The sequence below is a fragment of the Typopeltis vanoorti genome, chromosome 17, assembly GCF_054136105.1.
Source record: "Typopeltis vanoorti isolate ZY-2024b chromosome 17, IOZ_Tvanoo_1.0, whole genome shotgun sequence".
Taxonomy (NCBI): Eukaryota; Metazoa; Arthropoda; class Arachnida; order Uropygi; family Thelyphonidae; genus Typopeltis; species Typopeltis vanoorti.
The window spans coordinates 13,656,435-13,679,077 of NC_143565.1; the positions used below are offsets into that span (position 1 = coordinate 13,656,435).

The 22,643-nt window shown below is 34.7% G+C and overlaps 1 protein-coding gene across 2 annotated transcripts in view; it reads left to right on the forward strand.

Annotated features, from left to right (window-relative positions):
- The first annotated feature begins 1,477 nt into the window (after window positions 1–1,477).
- The window catches only part of LOC150097168 (aldehyde dehydrogenase family 16 member A1-like), a 134,761-nt gene continuing 113,595 nt past the window's right edge, over window positions 1,478–22,643 (forward strand). Inside the window, exons 1-3 of one of the 2 annotated variants that reach the window (XM_090407213.1) lie at window positions 1,478–1,655; window positions 2,602–2,816; window positions 13,873–14,051. In XM_090407213.1, coding sequence (XP_090263339.1) covers window positions 1,530–1,655; window positions 2,602–2,816; window positions 13,873–14,051 — 520 coding nt within the window. In that variant the 5' untranslated portion in view covers window positions 1,478–1,529. Of the gene's footprint in view, window positions 1,656–1,976; window positions 2,045–2,601; window positions 2,817–13,872; window positions 14,052–22,643 lie in introns of those variants that run through there. The other variant, XM_090407214.1, reaches the window with a different exon arrangement.

The window sequence follows — 22,643 nt, forward strand, 5'->3', positions numbered from 1 at the left end:
AGTAGTCAACATGTGGCCAAATAATAGACTTATAAAGAGAAATAATAACCTCCATATCTTTACATGTCAATGTGTTCTTCTGCATCCAAGTAATACTTTGAGCTATTTTGCCAATTCTTGCAATATGTCCTCTGAATTCAAGTCTCTATCCACCATCACTTCAAATCTTTATCGACAATCACCATAAGATTATATATAGAGTTTAATTTGATTGGGTATCCATTAGAAAATACCATTAAGCACTCAAAGGAAACATCTCAATCTGCGTAAGAAGAAAAATATTCGACAGTTGTATACTTCTGATCATGACATATGGAAGTGAAACGTGGACTTTGACTAATAAATTGACCAAGAATTTGAGGACTACCCAGAGGAAAATGGAAACTTCACTGCTTGGTATTACTACTCAAGATAGAAAACCTAATACTTGAATCAGAGCTCAGACTAGAAGCGAACCAGAATCGAACCCAGGTCTTTCCAACCTTCGGTCGGGAAGACCTGGGTTCGATTCCGTCCGTGAGGAATCTTTATCTCGTCTCTTTCAACGAAAGGTGAGTTATCCGGTCTCATATAGTAGGGTTTTTTTTTCACCCGAAAACTCGAGATTTTCGTCCCATAGAATAGCCAAACAGGCCCCGTGAACACACTCGGATTACAGTAAGGAATATTTAAGACCCACCAATAGGCCCGATTCGTCAGGTATATGCTGCTCCCGAGCCCAGATAATAATGGGGGAAGGGTTGAGATGGTGCCGTACCTCCCCGTACGAGGGACCTCACGGCTGTTCTATCATCATCATCATCATGCGCTAATTAAATAAAATAAAAGAGAGCTCAGACTATAGTGAGAGACATTATAACTATCATTAAAAAATCAAATGGCAAAGAGCGGGTCATATTGCAAGAAGTAATATCCAAAAATGGACAGAGTTTGGATCTGAATGGATCGGGAGGAGGGATACCTTCGGAGAACAGTGGACAGAAAATGGTTGGTGATAGATGATATTCCTGCAGAAGGAGAAATAAAATATAAAATGGGACACAATCAAGGACAAAAAATAGCTGGGATATGAATCTTCTTTTGGAAAAAAATGGTCATGGTAAACTATAATCTTTGTGATATTTCCCATAATGAATTTTTTAAATAATTTTTAACTTTTTTCGGTGAAATTTAAATAAAAATAAAATAAATTTGTTACTTATTTATTATTTTCTTACATTTTATTATTATTTATTTTCATATTTTATCTCTGAATTTTCCCTAAATTAAATAACAAAATCATTTCACAAACTGAAGTGAAATTAGGTCATAATGACCTAATTTTACTCTTATTTTAATTTTAATTTTATTCTTATTCTTGTCAAAGCGCTATTGAAATAGTGTATTACTATGCATTCCTCTTGGCCAGAAACACTACAATTTGCATCTACGTATCTAACATAGAATAATATCGTAATTCGCCACCATGAGGCGTGCTTGGTCTACTTCAGATTAAAAGTAAACTTTGAATCCTGATGTGAGCATAGTCGATGTATTGGAAAATGTTCGGCAATAATAAGTTTAATTTTCTAAGTAGTCTTGATAAGAATCAAGTAGCTAATGTTCTTAGAAACATGAGCTATAGTCCTCCTTCTGAATCTATTGGTAACGCCAAGGTAAAATGAGTTTTAAAAATTATTAAAATGAAAATAATTAAAAAAAAAAAAACATTTTTCCATTCCAAAATCTCCGTCGATGAGTCTCTGGACTCCCTGGAGGTGTCACGTAATAATAATAAACCCAGCATGTTTACTGAGCAGATCCCTAATTGGTTACGTACAAAACCGATGCCTGCACATCCAAACAAATTCATCTGGACTGAAAGTGAAGATGAACTTTGCAGTTCATATGCCAGCATATGAAAAGTGACCTGAAAAAGTGCATTGTGTCTGCAGAATCTACTACAGTAACAATGTACGGAAGATTTAACATTTTGTGGCTAGATTCACATTAAAAAAAAAAATCTCTTGTTCAGCTTCTTTTATCATAATGTAATCTTGGATAGGTAAGGTGTAGTATACCCTACTTATGAAGATAACATATTTCTTAAAGTGTTTTAATGATAGACGTTATTCCCCAGTAACAAAATATTGCATTTATTAACTTAACTAAGTAACCTTGATTTATTCAAAAGAACCATATCCTAAGCTGCATTTTATCATTTCTGGTTAATGCATTCTTTGATAAAATAAAATAAAAAGTATCATTTTGTTTTTAAAATGGTTAGTTTGTCAAGGACAGTATATGCCTGAATTCTGCTTAACAAATAAAGGAGTGAGCTGTCTTTTATTTTTGTTATCTAATGACTTGTAAATAGCTGGTGATTAGCAACAGAAGAGTGCAGGTCAGAAGCTAAATTGTGCATGAGTGTACATTGGTGAGAAAATTAATCAATCAATTTATTGGAACTGATTTTGTGATGTATATGTTTGTGTTGCTGGAAATGCTTCAAGTCATTGTTAATATTTAAAATTTTATATAGTAATTAAGAAATATATACATATATACAGATTAACTTTGCTTCCTATACCACAGTAATTTATAATTGTCTTCATTTAATAGGAATGGCTGTTAAAAAATAAAAAATTTGGAATTTTTATTAATGGCACATGGACTTATCCTGAGAAGTGTAAAACATTTGAGCTTGATGTAATAAGTAAACCTAATATAATGGTACCAGATGAAGTTGAAGTTGATGGTGCTATTTTGGCTGCAAAGGAGGCCCAAGAAGGTTGGAGCTCCCTAAGTGGATACAAGCGTGCTGTTTATTTGTACAAGTGAGTGTTTTTTTTTCTTTTATGTTTTTAATTGAAAAATTGTAATTGAAAAGTAAATTGGAATATACATAAAATGATAGCATAAGATACATTGAATCAGATTTTCAAAAGATAAAACAGTACAACTTCTGCTAACTGAACAATCAACAAAACCTTGTGACCTATGTGTGTCACACAATATCACCAGAAGGAATGTCAATCACATGATAACTACAGAGCTAAGAAAACAATATCAAACTTCAACAATTCATTTATGTATTGTGCACAATACATAAATGCACAATAACAAACATAAAATAACAGATTTTGTTATATTTTAACAAAATAGATAAATATAATAACAATAATAAATGAATATAAGAATAATAACAGAGCAAACATACAGGCACAAATATCACTGATAAAAAAAAACAACTGCTAATGCAGCAAATGCTTCAAAATACTTCTTTGCCGCGAAAGGTAATATGTCAAAAGAATGCACAGCAGAAATAAAACAGAACAGCCAAAGAAAATATCAAGTAGAGAAATTTCAACAATAATCCCAACCTAAATATTAAGAGAAACAAGAAGACAAAACAGGCAACAGAAAAAACAAAACAAAAAACTGCCACTGCCATCAACACACCAATAATGGTAGCAATTGACAAGTGAAAGAAAGGCAGGAATTTACAGATTGCGTCGTATGAAGTAATTTTGTATTACTCAGATATCAAAAAATTATACAAATAAGTTTTTCAAATTATTATATGCACATAATTTCTTATGGGAAGTTACAAAGAAAAAAATATTATCATCAATAGGTCTCCATGGAGTCAAAAGACTCATCGACACATGTGAGTGGGAGTCCCACTCACATGTGCACAGCTCATCATAGCTTGACTTAAATGCATTCACTGTTCCTGCACTTACTACCCTCTCAGGCAATGGATTCCAATCATGCACCACTCTCCATGCAAAAATGTTATATTACAAATATAACAAAATAAAAGTAACAAATGTAAAGCACGAATATTAGCAAAAAATCCAAAACATAGATTAATAAAACAAAATAAAAAATACTGTTACCAAGAGCTAAAAATGTGCACTACCAAACATCTCTGATGTGTGGCACTTGACAACAAACTTCATTTAAAATGCACTAAAATTCACATAATTCATACTTTTAGATGCACTAAAATTCATACTTTTAGATACAAAAACACCAACACCTGAAAGCCAATTCCAAAAATGCTGCACCAAGAACCAAGAATACACTATAGTACCATTGGCCTACAACCCAAGAAAACTAACCTAGCCTAAAAGTATAGCACATATTACAACCTCTACTGAAACAGAAAGGCCACAAGTAAGGGGGGAAAAAAGGCAATACCAGAAATGTAATGAACGAGAATGAAGCACCTGAGGTCTGCTGCCCTCAAAAGCTAACTTCATATTCTAAAATCAATAGCACCAGCACACCACAATCACTCCTACAGAAATAAAATAAAAAACAAATAAAAAGCCAATATCAGAAAATGCACCAAAACCCATAAACCCACTTAGCTGCTGTCCTCAAAAAAAAAAAAAAAAGAAAAAAGAAAGCATGCTACATGAAAGGTTACTTCTGTAATAACTTTCTTTCAACAATTCTCCTCCAAATTAATCTGTCAGAACTACCAATATTGTCAGATTTTATATTTCACTCTTCTAATGCACTTCTTACTTTGTCAATCCACACTTATTTTGATAATCTTTCCTCTCCCATCCTGCTTAAGCAACTATACTACTTGAGATTAGCTCTGCTCATATATTCATGAATGCTAACAACATCATGTTCCTTCTTTCCTAATATCCTCATTTTTTTTTATTTTTTAATATAATTCTGTCATTACACTTATCTTTTCTGAATTCATATCCATGGTCTCCAGTCTTTAATCAACTGTTTTATTTCTAACCCAGCTCTCAGATCCACAAGTTAAAATTAGCTATGTACAACAGTATTTGGAATTTTAACTAATTTCTTTCTTGTTCCATATACATTTATTCAGTTGACTTCCTACCATACCAATCCATATTTAATCTGTCATCCTCACTGTTTCTCTGAATGGCTGAAATGTTTTAATGGATTTATAGGTTTGCCATTCGTTCCTACCTATTTTCATAGTTGTCTTTTTTTATTGCTGATTTTCGTGTCAAACTTGTTATAACTTATTCAATATAGTAAGAGAATCTGAGAGGCTGCTCTGGATGTATTTCAGAGTACATCATCTGCATAAAGCTGAGTTTGATATCTTCAATTCTAATATCAGGTTTAATGCCACTTTCTTTCATAATGTAATCCATATAGATGATGAATTAGAATGAATATAATATATATCCTTGTCTTGCACCTGATTTTACATCAGACATTTTCCTGCATTTTCTTCCATTCTAATTGCTAACTTACAACTTACATATAAGCTGTGTATTGCCCTGTATAATATTCCATGCACCCCATATCACAAACATCCATGCCCATGATGGGATTCGAACCCACAGCCTTTTGACTGGAGAGCAAATATGCACTCGGCCAACCAGGCCAGCATATTTTTGTGTAGACCATCTGTATGTGTTAGTAATGCCTGATATTATTGAATTAACTAGTTCAAATTTTATCTTTTGTGCAATGAAATAATATAATTATGTATTGTTAATATTGTATTTATATCTAACATTAATATTGAATGAAATAAATTCAGCAATTAGCAAAACTGGTACAGTAGGAAATCAACAACATATTGTTAATAAATAAAATTATTTATTTATTATCCTACATTTTGCTGAAGTCAAATTAGTATCATCAGGGATTAACATACTTCTGTTAGACACATGCACACAGCCACATTTCAGTAACAAAGATGAAAAAACTGGAGAGATACAAGAAGAACTAAATTCCCCCTCATATGAGGGTTTCCCATATGACAGGGAATCTGATACAGCCATATTTATTTAGGTTGGAATAGTTGATAAGTGCTGCAGCTGATTCAAGGAAAAGTCTCTCAAACTTGAATTTGCTTCAATAGAGTAAGGTGTTTTTTTTTTTTTTTTTTTCAACAGATCCTGTGTTGGATCTGTTGGAAGTTCAGTAAATTAAAAATGAAACTAGCAAGAGAAATCAACAGGCTAGCCTTCCTTAAACAATGTAGGAATAATGAAATTGTTCCCAATTGTGTTAAATTGAAACACCAGTTCCATTCCAACAAGGCAGTCTGCATTTATAAATTCACTAGCTATACCCTTCTGTGAGAACAAATTGTCACGTGTACAGCTCCACAATGCTGAATGCAAACCTTCGGGTGATCCTCTCAGATGTCTCTAATCTGGGGCCAAGGAATTCACACAAATAAGAAATTGGAATATCGAAAATTTAATGAAAAAGTCACCATCTCCAAAACCACCTGAAAACAACGTGGTAAATCTATCCACTGCCATCAACACACTCAGCTGTGGCCAAAACTTTGCCATCATGCCCTAGATGCATATCACCCAAAGATTTCATGATCAAGATCAAGTGTGGAATCTACAACCTTCCTGCCAGTGCAGTCAACAATATTAAGCTTGATGTGGCTAATGTGCTATCACAGGTGAAACCTCCTGCAAGCAACCTGCCCGAAGAGAATACAAAACCCTTCTACATCTAAGAAATAACAAAAAAATAATAATCCTGAAAGCAGACAAGGTCAGTACTGCTGTCATTTTAAACCATATGGATTATATTAAAAAAATTAACCTTTAAAGATTGATCCACCTACCACCTACTAAATTACAACACCAACCACACACAGATTACAACCATCTATAGTTTACTAAAAATGTTACTGTCTGTCTGGCTGGCTGGCAGACATGAACAAGAAACTAAAACTCTACAATTCTAGACTACCCTGTATTTATGGACTTCCAAGAATCCATAAAGGGGATGTACCTCTACACCTGAGCCTCCATAGCTCATTCAGCATAGATGAAGCCCTTTGGTCGGGAAGACCTGGGTTCGATTCTCCCTTCCATGATGTGAGGAACCTTTATCTGGTCTCTTTCGATATAGGTGAGTTAGCCGATCTTATACATAGTTAGGTTTTTTTTCCCACCTGGAAACTCAAGTTTTTCATTCCCCAGAACAGGCAAACCTTCCCCTTGAACACGCATCTACAGACATAGGACACCTGCAGGAATAAGGAGTAACCAACCTATTCCTTAGAATTTCGATTCCAAATACCTACACAGTAAAATGTGTAGGTCTGTGCATGAGTGTAAATTAGGATAGGAGAGGACCTCTACACCTAATTGTAGATGATATAGAATTTCCTGTATGGTACAGTGCTTTCCTGTACTACTGGCAATACCTCATCACATATCAAAAACTCAGCCTATTTTAAGTCCAGTATACAAGACATTCTGCCACACTGACTTAATGGTCAGTTTCGAGGTTTCCCTAAAGACATCTTGGAACTTATCCAAGCAGAATTTCCTCCGGATATCTCAGCCCTTTTCTAGTTCACTATGAACTTGGGCTATTTTGCTTGGCAAAGAAAATTCTATGACCAAATCAGGAGTACAGCCATGTGCTCCCCTATCCCCCAGCTAACATTTTCATGGAGATATTTGAAAAGAACCCTAAATTCCCCCTTCCTTAAACCCATCGTTTGGCTATGCTATGTAGACGATATGTTTGCAATTTGACCACATGGCTGGGTCACCTTACACACTTTCCTTTCCCATTACACCCTAGTTACAAGACAATCAAATGGATTCCTGACCTTCACAGTCTACAGAAACACACAGGTAGATACATCCATCAACAGTCACATCAACTCCCCCTCCTAACAATTGGGAACTATAAAAACCTTACTCTGCCAGGCTAAATTAATTTGCTCAGATAACAATGCACTCAACATAGAGCTCACCTACAGAAAAAACACTTTTTTGACCAATGGCTACATCTTCCAACAAATACAAAGAATTTTAACACCACATACCCACACCATCCCTCCTTATCTCCCTAACAAAAATTACAGCAAATCTATCACCATCCACTATATCCATGGCATCTCAGAAAAGGTGGCCAAGATATTAAAAAAACATAATCTTGTGACCACCTACAAACCACACAAAAAGCTAGCAGCTTTATTTCCCCCCCCCCCCCCCAGAAAAAAAGACCTAAGTACAACTTCTGGAGTTTACCAGGTAGTACTGTAAAAATAATCATAATTTAAAATTCTGAATATTTTGACGAATTGTTTATGTTAGAATGTTTATTAGTTTAAGTTTCATAACACGCATTGTCAGCACTTGCGATGTGCCCGTTATTGAAATTGTTTTTGTCAAAAATGATATGTAAACAGTTAAAAATTTATGTACTTACCGGATTTGAATAGTTGTGTTACTTTAAACAAAATTTATTGTAGTTTAAAATATTAAGTTTTGTTTTTTATGAAGACATTCTCTTGTCGCTAACGGAGACAACGTGTCAGCCATTATACCTAGTTTCTCGCTTGCCACTTTCATGGAGTGTGCATGCTCGCCGAGAAGTTTGATGTGTGATTGACAGCTGGCAAGAACAGCGTTCAGTATCGTAGTAACTGCTGTAAACAAGAGAATGTTCGGGAGAAAATTAGAACACAGGCCGGCAGACATTTAGATTTGGAGGAAATTGATTTTTTTTATGTGACAGTCGGAGGGAAATTAATTATTATTATTATTATTATTATTATTATTTGACACCTCCAGGGAGTCCAAAGACTCATCAGGGAGGGCACAAGCTCTACAACTCCGCCTCCAACACTCAATCACCAACTGACCTCAACTAAGCTAACGCCATCTACCGCCAACCACCATTGGTAATTCCACAGACAATCGATTTCACTTCAGTGAAAAATAGGATAATAAGTAAATAATTTTATTTACCAAATGCATTGTTAATTTTCATGAACTATATATGATGCTGGAGAATCAACGTATAGGCCTAAACACTAAGAGTAGGAAGTCAATTGAATAAACGCATATGAAATAAGAGAGAAATTAGTCAAAAACAGTGTGAACCAATGATATGCAAGATGGTGTTCAAACCAATTTTTGTTTGAATCTCAGATGCACAAGAGATGGGTCAGAAATAAAACGCTTCATAGACTGAAGGCTGCATGTGTGAGTTTGAGAAGAATTTGGGGAACGGACAGAGGATGTCAATGGCAGAATCATATTATAAATAAGAATATTCAGAAAGAATCTGACATTGGTCAGCATTCAGGAATATGTTAACAGAGCTAATCTCAAGTATTGTAGTCACTTAAACAGAATGGGAAAACAAAAGTTTATAAAACAAGTGTGTTTTGCTGAGAAGGCATGAAAATGATACAGTAAAAAAACACAATCTAGGTCGATTGATACATAAGAAGTGCCTTATAGGATATATGTGATATGATAATATTGAAGTCCTGATAGATTAAGAAATTAATTTGGAGGAAATTGTTGATAGGAAGTTAGTAATGATGTAACCTTTTTATGTAGTACTATTGTAATATCCTGTACACTCCCCAGCTGTACATCCTTAATAGGAATTTATGATGACGATTATGAATTCAACAAGTTATTTACAAGTGTATTTATCATAAATAAGAATTATAATTTAATGATTTCATAAACTGCTTTCCTGTTTTCAAGTAAAGCAGTATAATGATAACACATAATGGTAGCTCATGCTGGAAGAGAAACTGGAAGTATGACACATGATTTATATATGCCAAGTTAGAAGAAGAAGACGGAAACTACAAAACAACTATTGGAGAAATATAGGAAATTTTGGAACTTGGTTAGGTTATTGGGAAGAATATGCAGCAAGTTGAGTTTCAAATGTTTTTTTTTTCCTTGATAATATTTCACATAGAAAGAAAAATAATGTTAACTTTAAAAGAGATAAAAACAAAGGGAAAAGGTGAAGATGACTGTTTTATGTTATGATTTTTGGGAAAACCAGCAACTAAAATTTCAAGTGTTTTCAAATTATAGATTTTTTTTTTTTTTTTTTTTTTTTTGTAGAAGATACCTTTCATCAGCAGGTACCTTCTGCACCTTTCAAACTATTTAATCAGTCTTAATTATTTTGAATGCATAATGAAGTATGAATTTTATAAGAAAAAATATAATCAGATATGAAAACTTACAATTGTTATTGATAACTCCATCAATTCATTAGAGAGAGAGAGAGTGAGAATGAAAGACTTCCTTCCTTTTTCTGAGCAAGACAAAAATGATTTAACTTCTGAAGAAAAAGAGAAATGTTTCCTTGAACTTTTATTAAAAGTGATAATGCATTCAAATGAACTAAATTTGTACTTTGTGATAAGCACGTGTAAGTAGCTTTAATTTTTTTCTTTCTCTTGGAAACTCGAGTTTTTCATGCCATAAAATCAAGAATATTGGCTGTGAAACCCACACTATTTCAGACACAGTATATATTTCATTAGGGACTACAAGATGATGGCACTTGTCTGCTGTATTCTTATCACAGGATGCTGTTTAAGATTAGTAATAGTCTTTGGTCAGCTATCTCTGATTGGCTAACAGTGGAGATTGACTGCCTCTCATGCTTCAAAGGTTAGATATGTCTTAAACAGCTTACCTACTCCCTGTGGGACATAAAAGACATTAGCAGATAGTAGATTTTATTTTGTTTAGTAGCTAGCTTAATATGGATCTAGGCAAAGGTCAATTTATTTTTCTTTATTGTAATAAAATACTTAAGTCAAGCCTTGCATATTTCATGATTTTCTTTTAATTAATATATTTTAAATTTATTAAACTGTTTTCTTTTTGAAGTGTGAAGGTTCTGTTCTCTTAATCATTAAAGAATTTTTGAAATAATAAAAGAGAGGATTATTATTATTATTTATATATATGAAGGTTGTTTGAAACATTTGGTAGCAAAATAAGTTAAACATATTTTTTTGGAAAAAATCACCTTTATTTCTCAACATAGTCTCCATTGAGGTCTGCATATTTGGTCCAGTAAGTTTCCAATTTTTTCATCCAATCTAATAAGTAGAATTTGTCAAATTGTGCAAAATAGTTGTTGACAGCCTTGATAACATCCTTGTTCGAAGAAAATTTTTTCCAATCAAGCCAAATTTTTAAGTTTGGGAACAAGAAGTCACACAGGGCCAAGTCCAGAGAATATGGTGGATGTGGAACCAATTCAAACCTCAATTCATGCAATTTTCCCATTGTGACGGCTGATGTGTGGGGCAGTGCATTGTCTTGATGAAAGAACACTTCTTTGTGTGCACCAATCTTGGCCGTTTTTTCTTCAGTTCTTCTTTTAAATGGTCCAACAATCATACATAGTAGACTCCTGTTATTTTGACTGCTGGTTGGACTCAGGTGTGTGGTGGTGGATCCAAGTTTCATATACAGTTACAAATCTACGCAAAAAATCCTGCGAATTGTGATTAAATCACCAAACACTGCGTTGAAATGTCTTTTTGCATTAGTTTTTGATCGACAGTTAACAATCGCGGCACTCATCGCGCGCACAGCTTTTTCACATGCAATGTTTCATGCAGGATATTATACACCTGTTCAGTTGAGATGCCCACAATCTCAGCAGTCTCTTGCACATTTGCTCGAGGGCTTCCATAACAATACTGAATTTTGTCAATCATTTCCTTCATAGTGACCTTAGTTGGGCATCTGGAGCACGCTTCATCTTCGATAGACTTACAACCACGTTTAAACTCATTTATCCAAAAATAAATAGTCTTTAATGTTGGTGCATAGTCCCCATGAACTGCATCTAACTCGTCTTTGATCTGCACGCCCATCCACTTCTTCAAATAAAAGCGTTTTATCACTTCACAAAACTCGTTTTTTTTTTTTTTTTCATTTTTATGAAAAATGCAAACATGGTCATTTTAAATGTTTGCCAAATGAGAACTACGCATCACGCGTGGCTAAAATTGTGCCAGGGGTCATGAAAAAGATGATACGTGCCGACACTGGTATGAATGAACAAATTGTGTTGCCATCTATTGGAAATTTACCAAACTTTTCAAACAACCCTCATACATCATCCCTGTACATATGAGGAATTTTATGATGATATAAAAACTGCTTGGACAAACAACCATGGTGCCTTCCTTAATAAAATATAGGACTTCCTTTTGCTGCAGTGACTTCAGCAATCCTACAGAGCATTCTTTCCATAAGCATACAATAGTGATCAGTGGGAATTTTGGCCCATTCTTCCTGTAGGCATGTAATGAGGTCCTGGACTGTTGTGGGGCAAACATCCCTTGACCCTCACCTGATACTCCAGTTTATCACATATTCAATAGGACTGACAACAGGGCTCTGTGGAGGCAAGTCAAGTGTGGTGACTTTCATGTCCACAAGCCACAGTTACAGCAGTAGCCTTATGACATGGTGCATTGTCTTGATGAAAGAGACAGTGGTCGGTTCCATAGAAATGCCACAAAATAGGCAGCATTGTCCAGAATGTTCAGATACCTCTCAGAGTTCAGTGTTCGTGGCACCACAAACCTGAGGCCAAACCAGAAAAAAAAGGACCATACCATCATACTGCCACCTCACAATGAACTTCACAATTGCCTCTTTCAAACTCCATCAATTCCCTTATTGCAGCCATTTCATCCGGACACAGTTGCACTGACTTGGGCATCATATTCCCCCAATTTATACTGGCTACCAATGCTTGACTTATTACATGGCACAAATGCACCTTGCCCCATGGAGGTGTCCATTGGCTTCTTTCCAAGCACTATCCATGAAAATGAAGGATGCAAGTTTGATCTAAGATCAAACTTGCATCCTTCATTTTCAGTATATAAATTTAATGCCACTTATAGTAGCATTCAGATAACTATCATTGCTAAGATACAAACACACATGGTTTTTTACAGTAATATGTCTGTTATTAATTCTATGCAACAGATCTCTTGCTTATGACATGAAAACTTAATTTAAAACAACATTACCAATGTCTCTCTTCAGATATATAAGAAATAGATAATTCCTTCTGATAAAAAAAATGACTTTATTTTATCCTTTTTAGACTTAAACAAAAATACTCTTAATGTCGTAAACAAATAATTTTTAAATCAGAGCATTTACACATATTCAAAAGCAATTAAATAGAAGTAATTTATTAAGGCTTATCTAGAATTCCTGAATTTACAATTCAGGAATTGTAAATTCAGGAATACTATCCCTTCTGTTTAGGTCTTCAGGAAAAACCAGTTTTTCCTCCTTATGTTATTAAAGTAATGCCAATTATATCCAATTATATTGATATAGTACTTCTCTCTTTCTTTGTCCAGTTCAACATCTTTTCGATTGATGGTGCCTATCTTCAGTTCTGCTGGTGTTGAGTTTTAGTTGGTTCCTGTAGCTGACTTTTCAATCTTTGCCTTGCTTCCCCCTAACAAAAACAATGGAGCCTTTGGTTAATTAGATGATGTCTCCATTTGAAACTCAGTTTGCATGAAATGTCATAATTTTATTACCATGATCTTGCTTTGGTTTAAGCCAGTACAGAATATAATTAGGTCACTGAGTTTCAAATTGCCCACCCATTCTTTCTTTCAATATCTTGATGAAAGTGAGAATTGGGTATTAGGTGTGAATCCCCAGTTAGTTCTTTGCATTCCTCAAAGGTATACATTTGTATAAAATTTCATGCATTCATATCCTAATGTAATTTGAATAAAATCTATTGAATGAATAATGTCTCCACTTACTTACCCAGTCAAAGGAATGAGGTCCAATGTTGTATCTCATTCTATAATTCAGAACTACACACAACGCAAACCTGTTTTTTTATACAAGATTTTGTATATATTTTTATGTATTTTTGTATTTTGTTCATATTTTGGTACTTGGTGCTGTTATTCAAAATATAACTAATTTTTCCATTACATTCATTATATGATGTAATATGTTCTGTTGAAAATTACTTAGTAGTACTTTTTTTTAGACAAGCAGTTAGTTCTGCCTTTGTTATCATCACATTTTCTTTTTTTCTTTTATATAGTATTGCACGTACTATTCAGAAGCACATAAAATTATATATAGAAGTAGAGACAATGAATTCTGGAAAGTCTACTCAGAAGGTACGGGATTCTGATATTCCAAATGTTATTCAAAGCTTTTACTATTATGCAGGTTGGGCACAACTAAAGGATTTTCATTCATCTAAGTGGAAACCTTATGGTAATCATCATAAATCAATTAAAATTCATTTACGACTCTGCAATATTTCAGCACACATATACAATATGGATTTTATTTAAAGAGAGAAAAGTCTAAAATGAATTAGTTTTTATGTAATTTCCATAGTTTCATTCTTTTAAAAGTTTTAACTACATAAATGTGTATGATGCATGAAACCTGCAGGCAGAATTTCTCAGAATAGAAATATATATATATATATATATATATATATATATATATATATATACATGTGTATATATATACACACACATTTATCCAAAAGTCTAAAAATAAGTAATTTCTTTCTCCAACCTGAATCAAGAAATAATACTATGAACTCTCACTACACTGAACTCACAGGGACTAAAGAAATATTTTATTATATCAGATGATTATTTGCTATATATATCACTGGTGCTATAGGACTTTGGGCAAGCCTTTTTTTTTTTATTTTAGTTTTAACAAGCTGTTTTACCATAGCTGTTTTGTTTATGTAAGTGTAAGCAAACAAGTTTGTGCATAAAGTATCTTCACGACTGGGCTACTTGTATATAGAGACTAACTGACTTCACATCTGTTGCCTTAGCACACTTCCATTATACAAAACATCCCCACCCCTTTCAGACATGTATAATGCTATACATTATGGGAAGGGCCACTACCCAGACCAATTTTGACCTACATTGAGGTCTCATCAGTGAGAGACAGACCCCTAGAAGACATACCAAGGTTAACTGCTAACTGTTCTGGCAAGATGGATTTATTGAACCTGTAGTCCTTTATCCCTTTGTTAGATTTACAATGAAATTTCTAAATTAAGGAATGTTATTGAGCATGTGGTTCACCCATTGTGAGCTATTGACTACAAGAGAGTTGTTCTTGTTTTTTGTTTTTTTATAAACAGGATGCTCTATAGAAAAAAAAGAATTCAAGAACATCAATCATACATTCAGCACAACAAATCCGATAAGTCTGGATTGGCTCAGCACAGAATAGAGACAAGCCACAACATCCTCTGGTCCAAGACTCGCCTTCTACACAGATGTCACTATAAATTTGAATGCTTATTCAAAGAGAGTGCTGAGGCCTTACTTCAATGCCCTAACTTGAATCGAAATGACTGTACATCCTTATCAAAAAATGGAAAAGTTTAATCAGGATAACACATTAATTTTTTTTTTTTTTTTAAATGGAGACTTTTAATTCCTACATTAGTCTAATGTTATTTATAAATTAAGATTATTATATTAAATTGTGAATTAATACCTATAATTTAATCATCACTCTGATGAAATTTTTTTCTCTCTTTAATGCTTAGCGATGTAATATCGTGCAGCTCGTTCTACTTTTGAATGATCATTTGTTGGTATTCCACCTTGTTAAAAACTGTTCCTATGTAGCCACTGAAGATAGTCTGTTATTTTCAGACTTAAATATTTGGCAAATATTAAAATATTCTTGTGTATAATTCATAATCATAATGTCAGAAGTTTCTCTAAAAAGTAAAATTTTTTGGGGGATGTTACTACAGACCTGTAGTAACACCAGTTCATCATATATTTCATCCTGTTAGCTTTTACTTCATACCAGATAGCATCAAACTCACTATTACATGGAACCTTATTACTACTATTGCTTACATGAGTTTCTATCCTTCTTTTTCCATCCATGGCTGGATATAGGCCTCCTCCTTACCTTTCCTTTTGGCTGTCTTTAGCCATTGTCAAACGTTTGTAGATCATCCAGCTTGTTACCTTCTCTGTTCTTCTCTTGGTATCCACTCAGTGCTTAATTTTGCCTACACTTCATCTGTTAATATGGCCAGCCCATCTCCATTTATATCCTTTACAATACTTCAAATTTCTTCATGTGTGAAGTATCTTCTTGATTAATCTGTTTGAATATAGAAGCTAATGACTTCACATCAATTGCCTTAGTATCCCATATGCAAAACACACCTGCTTTAAGATATGTATAATGCTATGCATTATGGAAAGGGTTACTACCCAGACTGGCTTTGACCTTTATTGAGATCTGTCAGTGGGAGCCAGACCCAGAAGGGATACCAAGGTTGAAGTAATGCAGAAGTCATATATTTCTAACATATAAGTAGTGAAAAGGTGTATCACTTTATTATTAAATTATTCTGGATAAGAGAGAGAGAGATATTGAAAGTTTTTTAACTTGGTTAAACTATAAGTTAAAACTAATTAAATCATACAGGATATATTCTTTGCATTATGGAATATACTAAGGCAATTGATGTGAAGTTATTAGCCTTTGTATACAAATATCCCAGTCATGAAGATACTTCACATGCAAACTTTTTTTGCTTATACTTAGACAAAAGGATTAAACCAAAAATATAATTTCTTGCTTTATAATTAGTTATAATTAATTTATAACTAATCAAATACTAAATTGATGGATAATATCTATGTGTACTACAAGAAGGTGAGGATTGGATACTAGATCAGACCCATTCCCTCCACTCCTTTAAAAAGCTATAGGAAGATCTCTTTCTTATCTAGCTTTGGTCCTTAACTGGCTCCCAAATAATGTTGTCCAGTTTCCTATTCTGAAATTTGTTCATATCACACTATTTGAATTATGTCAAGCAATACATAGTCTCTATTTGAGTTATAAGTGAGCAGTTAGAATTGAAGGCAGTAATGGAAGATAGTTTGATGTAAAACCAGATGGAAAACAAAAGTATGAGACATTTCTGCTGTTATTCATCTATATGGATTAAATTATGAAAGAATCTATAATCAGTTCTTTACTTTACGCAGATGATGTACTCTTAAAGAAATCAAGTAAGTTATGCCAGGTTCTCTAACTGAACTGAATAACAGTAAAATAAATTTGGCAAAATCAGCATTAAAAAGATGGATTGTAAAATATGCAGGAACATTGGAAATGTTCCTGCATATTTTACATTTATTATATTTAATATATTTTACATATTTTACATTTTATTCCATTTATATGGAATAAAAGATTCCATATAAATTTATGGAATCTTTTATCCAGTAGTGTTCAAACCAGTTTTAACTTAAGGATCTGTGTTAGAAAGAAGCAGTTGATCAAACACTAGAGACTGCAGATATGAAATTCTTAGAAAAGTTAGGGAAATGAACAGATAGCATCAATGGCAGAATCAAGAATCATATTGCAAACAGGAATATTAGGATGGAATTTGATATTGTTAGTATTCAGTGATATGTTAACAGAGCTAATCTGAGATAGTATGGTGACTTAAACAGAGTGAGAGAGGAAAGGATACAGACAAGTGTTTGATGGCAGGAAAAACACGATGATCAGAGTGCTTATCAAGAATTTGATGATGATGATGATATATTCGTTATTTCTTTTTAGGTAGTTTTTTTTAAAGGTATTTTATTGTTACAGCAATGTAAGTATTTGATTAGACTGCCTCGGGTAGTCAACGGAGTTCTTGCAAATTTCGATATGTAGCTTCCACTTATAATAACCTAAGAAAACCTTGGGCTGCTCAAACAGACAAAGAATTTTTCTTTGAGCACTAAAACAATTATTGTGTAGATTCCTTTTTATCATCATACCATAAAACATTGCAAGTGGTTGGTTGCATTCCTCACTATAGCCTGGTGCCTGAGCTAAACTCTTATCGATTTTTTTTTTTTTCTTCTTTCCCAAAGGGTGTAAGCAGAAATCTTTTAGCTCAACTTTTGGAAATTGTAATGTAGCCACCACCTTTATTTTTCTTCACTGGTAGTTGAGTTTATTTCTGAACTCAAGGATTAGTAATTAATATAGTAACCATTCAGATTGGGAACATAAGATAGGATAACTATCTTATGTTACCCAATCTAGTTATACTATCTAAATAGGATAACTAGATTGGGTAGTGTTTGTTGAGAGCTCCTGATAAGATAAGTGTTATTTTAAGTTATCATTGACAAATTTACTTGAATATTACGTAGTTTTGTTTGCTTTGCATATCTTAGTGTGTCTGTTTGTGTGTTTTTGGTGTTTTAATTATTAATTTGATAAAATACGATAGAAGTGAGTATGGCTTCCGTGTGAAGGAAAATGGCAGGTAGTAATAATGGTTCGCCATCTTTATTCAATAACTGTAATATAAAGGAGATTATTCGGTGTACTAACTGCGAAATGTATGCTTTGCGGAGTGCGGTTGGAGTATGGTTAGATGATAATAAAGGAGTGAATGTTTGTAGAAAATGTAAGGAAAATGAGGAATTAAAGTATATTTCAGGTGGTGAGTGTGATATTTTTGTCAGACTTCAGAATGAAGAAAATAGTGATATGACAAGAAATGGTGAGGTTGTACCAGAGAACTGTGAGGGTGTGAATGTAGAAAGTGTGAATAATGATATTAATATAGAGCAAATTAATGGTTTAACAGAAAATAAAAAAGAGGAATAGATACAATGAGTGAGATCGCATTGTTGAGCGGAGCGATACAAAGAGCAAAGCGGCAGTTAGACTGTTTCACTAATGCCAAAAACCACAGGTTATTGGCATTAGTGAAACATGGCTGACTTCAGATGATATAGCTAGTGGGATTGAATGTAATGGGTATAGTGTGTTCAGCAATGACAGGGAGAATAAAATGGGGGGAGGAGTATTGTTGATGATAGCTGATGAGCTGCAGCCAAGGAGAATAGAAGTCGAATTGCAGGATAGAGAAAAGAGCACATTTGAGGCCATTTGCTGTGAGATTGTGGCTAGCAGAACAAAATATACAATTGGGTGCTGCTATAGACCAGGTGATGGAAAAGATGGTGGAGATAGTATGCACAAGCAAATAGAAGAAATGAGTGGAAGGAGGGTAATTATTATGGCAGATTTCAACTATGGTCACATTGATTGGAGTGAGGAGAAGACACACGGAAGGAAGGAATTGGATTTTATGCAGTTATTAAGGGATAACTATCTGCGACAGCATGTAATGGAAAATGCTAGGTGTCAGAGAGTGCTTGACCTAGTAATTGCATCTGAGGATTTGGTGTAACAAATATGACCACATTGCCACCAATTGGTGAGAGTGATCATAGGGTCTTGACTTGGGAGGTGGCTAAAGGTGTGGAATTTACAATTAAAACATGGTACATTGTGGAATTATCTAGCTGGTAAGTATGACAAGCTTAGGAGTTTGATTGGTTCAGTGCCATGGCATGTACAACTGCAAGGGCTAGAAGTTGCATGAAGCAATGGCTGACTGTATACCTAGAGTCCAAATAATAAATCAAATAGGGGTTAAATTGATGAATAACACCATTAAGCTTGAGCTGCAAAAAAAAGAAACAACTATGGAGGGAATTTAAGGAGAAAGGTGACCGACAGCACATGAACGGTATAAAGTGCAGTCCAGAAGGGTAACGAGTGTAGTAAGAAAAGCAATAAAGGATTACGAAAGAACATTGGCCATGCAGGCTAAAGAAAATCCTAAACAGTTTTTTCGATATGTTGCAAGTAAAAGAAAAAATGTATATGGCAGAATGATTTTAAAGAATGCCAATGGTAGGGAGGTAACTGAATCAGTTGATATAGTTGAGTTACTGAGTGAGCACTTTGCAAGAATATATTATCCAGGTGGTGACATTGCAGAAATGAATGAACCAATAGATTATACAGGAATTGTGGTGAATGAAGTGGAGATTAGTAGTCTATTGCATAACCTCAATTTCAATACATCTGTGGGATTGGATGGTATACCAGATCGTGTCGTACGTGAAGTGGCTAAAGAATTGTCAGTACCCTTGACCATTTTGTTTAATTTGTGTCTTGGGTCTGGGTTAGTCCCGAGGGGGTGGAAAGAGGGGGAAATAGTTCCACTGCATAAAGGAGGTTCCAAGACTGCTGTTGTAAATTACCGACCGATTAGCATATCAGGAATCGTTGTCAAGGTCTTGGAGAAATTAGTCAAGAAAAGAATACATAATTGGATAGATGAAAATGGGATATTGTATAGGGGACAACATGGTTTTGTGAAGGGTAGATCATGCCTCAGTAACTTGCTCACGTTTTATAACACAGTGGCGGCTGAACTGGATAAGGGTAATGGGTTTTAAGTGATTCTACTGGACCTTGCCAAGGCCTTTGACAGGATACCACCTGGAACACTAATCAGTAAACTGGAGCAGATGGGGATGGATATAGGGTTGGTGAGATGGATAGGAGGGTGGTTGATGGAGAGATACCAGAGACTGGTTTATTCAGGAGTTGAGTCCAAAAGATGGCTTGTGACTAGTGGCATGCCGCATGGCTCTGTTCTTGGACCACTACTTTTCAATTTGTTCATCAATGATATAGGAAAGGATCTGAGAGTAAGTGTTCACTTGTTTGCTGATGACGCAAAGTTGGGTAGAGCAATTGTGAGTGCGCAGGATGTCAAAATTTTACAGGATGATTTGGATAGTTTGGGGGACTGGGCTAGGGAAAATGGATGTCAATTTAATGTGGCAAAGTGTAAGGTTATGCATTTTGGGGTGAAAAGAATAGCAGCAGTATATTCCATTGGTGGAACCATACTCCAGGAGATTGATGAGGCCAGGGATTTGGGAGTGTTGGTGGATAGGGAATTGAAGTTTAGGGGGCACATTGCAAAAGTGGCTAAATCAGCTCATCAAATCACTTGGCTTCTGAAAAATACTTTAACAAGGAGAGACAAACAAGTTATTGTTCCTCTGTATCGAGCCTTGATAAGACCCCATCTAGACTACTGTGCCCAGATATGGGCGCCAGGGTTTCTTCTTGATGGGGAGGAGGTGAAGAGGAACCAGAGACGAGTGACCAAGATGGTAGCAGGTCTGTAGAACGAACTTTATGAGAACAGGTTGAAGATTTGTGGGTTGCAAAAATTTGTCGATAGCCGGAAAAGGGGTGATATGATTGAGACATTCAAATTACTGAAGGGTTTCTATAAGATTAATCCAGATGATATTTTTGAGAATAGGACTGGTGGTGGGAGGACTAGGGGCCATACATGGAAGCTGGACAAGAATGTTGTTAGCAGGGGTGTTAGAGCTAGGTTTTTTATTTGGAGAGTGGTGAATGAGTGGAATAAGCCACCAGAGTCTGTTGTGGGTGCTACGACTGTGAATGAGTTCAAGGCAAGGTATGATAGATACTGTGTGAATGTCGAATAGTTCTTGACATGATGTTAGGGCCTCCCTCGATGAGTCTGTCGACTCCTTGGAGTTGCCTGGAATAATAATAATAATAATAACTGCCACTGTCTCATATTACTAATCCTAATGAGCATTATCAGAGTATAACAAATTTTGCAAAAAGAAAAATCCCCAATTTTTTTTATGTTTTTTTTTAATGGATATGATCCAATAAATCAATAGAAGTTCATAAAGTGATCATTGTTTTCTTAACGTTAGAAAAATTTTGTTGAGAAAGTTATTTTTAATTAAATAAAAATTACTATTTTTTGTTCAGTCTGCAGCTACTTTGCCAACTGGCAAAATTTACTTATCAGATGAAAGTGGTTGGCATATTTATTGAGCCCTGAGTATTATTATGCAAAATAGCAGGCATTATTTGATTTTTCTAAGTTATGAGACTAAAAACCAAAACTCCAGGAATTAAAAAAAAAAAAAAAAACTTGGATGATTCCAAAAATTACCTAATTCAAAACCTTGTAGTTTGAAAGACCTGAGTTCGAATTTTATCTAGGATTTGAAAAACCTCTACAAAGGTTTTTCAGTTGAATTTTGAGTTAGATGATCTCATGCAGAAGTTTTTTATTGATCCCATCCACATGAGGTCAAGGGACCTAGGTAGATACAGAGGTAGATGGAATAAAAGAGGAAGAAGAAAAGCAAGTTCAGTGCGTTTGCAGCTGCACAGTAAAGGGGTACTGGGCAGCTGCTGCTCTGGTATTAACACTTGCATCAGAAAGTAAAGGAATCATGGTTGCAAGTTCAGTGGAGTAATGACTGTTGAAGTACCTGTAAGAATAGGCACAGAGCTGAAACCCTGCATCTGCGAGATAGAGGTTGAAGTGAATCTGTAAGTGAGGAATCATCTATGAGCTGAATTGCTCTCCTCTGGACAGTGTTAAGAATTTGTATCCCCCCCCCCCCTTAGTATTCTAAGCATGGGCAGATTTGTATATTGTTAAGAGTTGGTGGGGTGTAAAATAGCATCTTGAAAGAAAGAGAATGCCTAGTTTCTTGAATGATTAAGAAGCTATTCTTGTGATGTATTTGTGCCAGGAGAAACTTGGAGGTCCAAGCAGTGTTAGTTCAAGCAGAGAAATCTAATCTTTTTGATTTGTGAATTACTGCAGGTAAGGAAGTGTGAGCTGAGATTTCTTTTGTGGGAGGAGAGGCAAGACTGTGTTTTGGTGGCATTGAACATGACTAGATTGTTGTGGCCACATTGAAGGATAGTACGTAGATCATTATTTAAGGCACTAGTTGTAGATGATCTTGATGTTTGGGATATCTTGCACTGCATGGTTTGTCAGATGAGTAGGAATAGGATTTGTGGAGATTGAGAGTAGGTACTGAAGTACTCCTGCATTGGTGGTGAAGTTTGAAAAGAGGAAGCCATCAACCATGAAAGTGGCTAGAT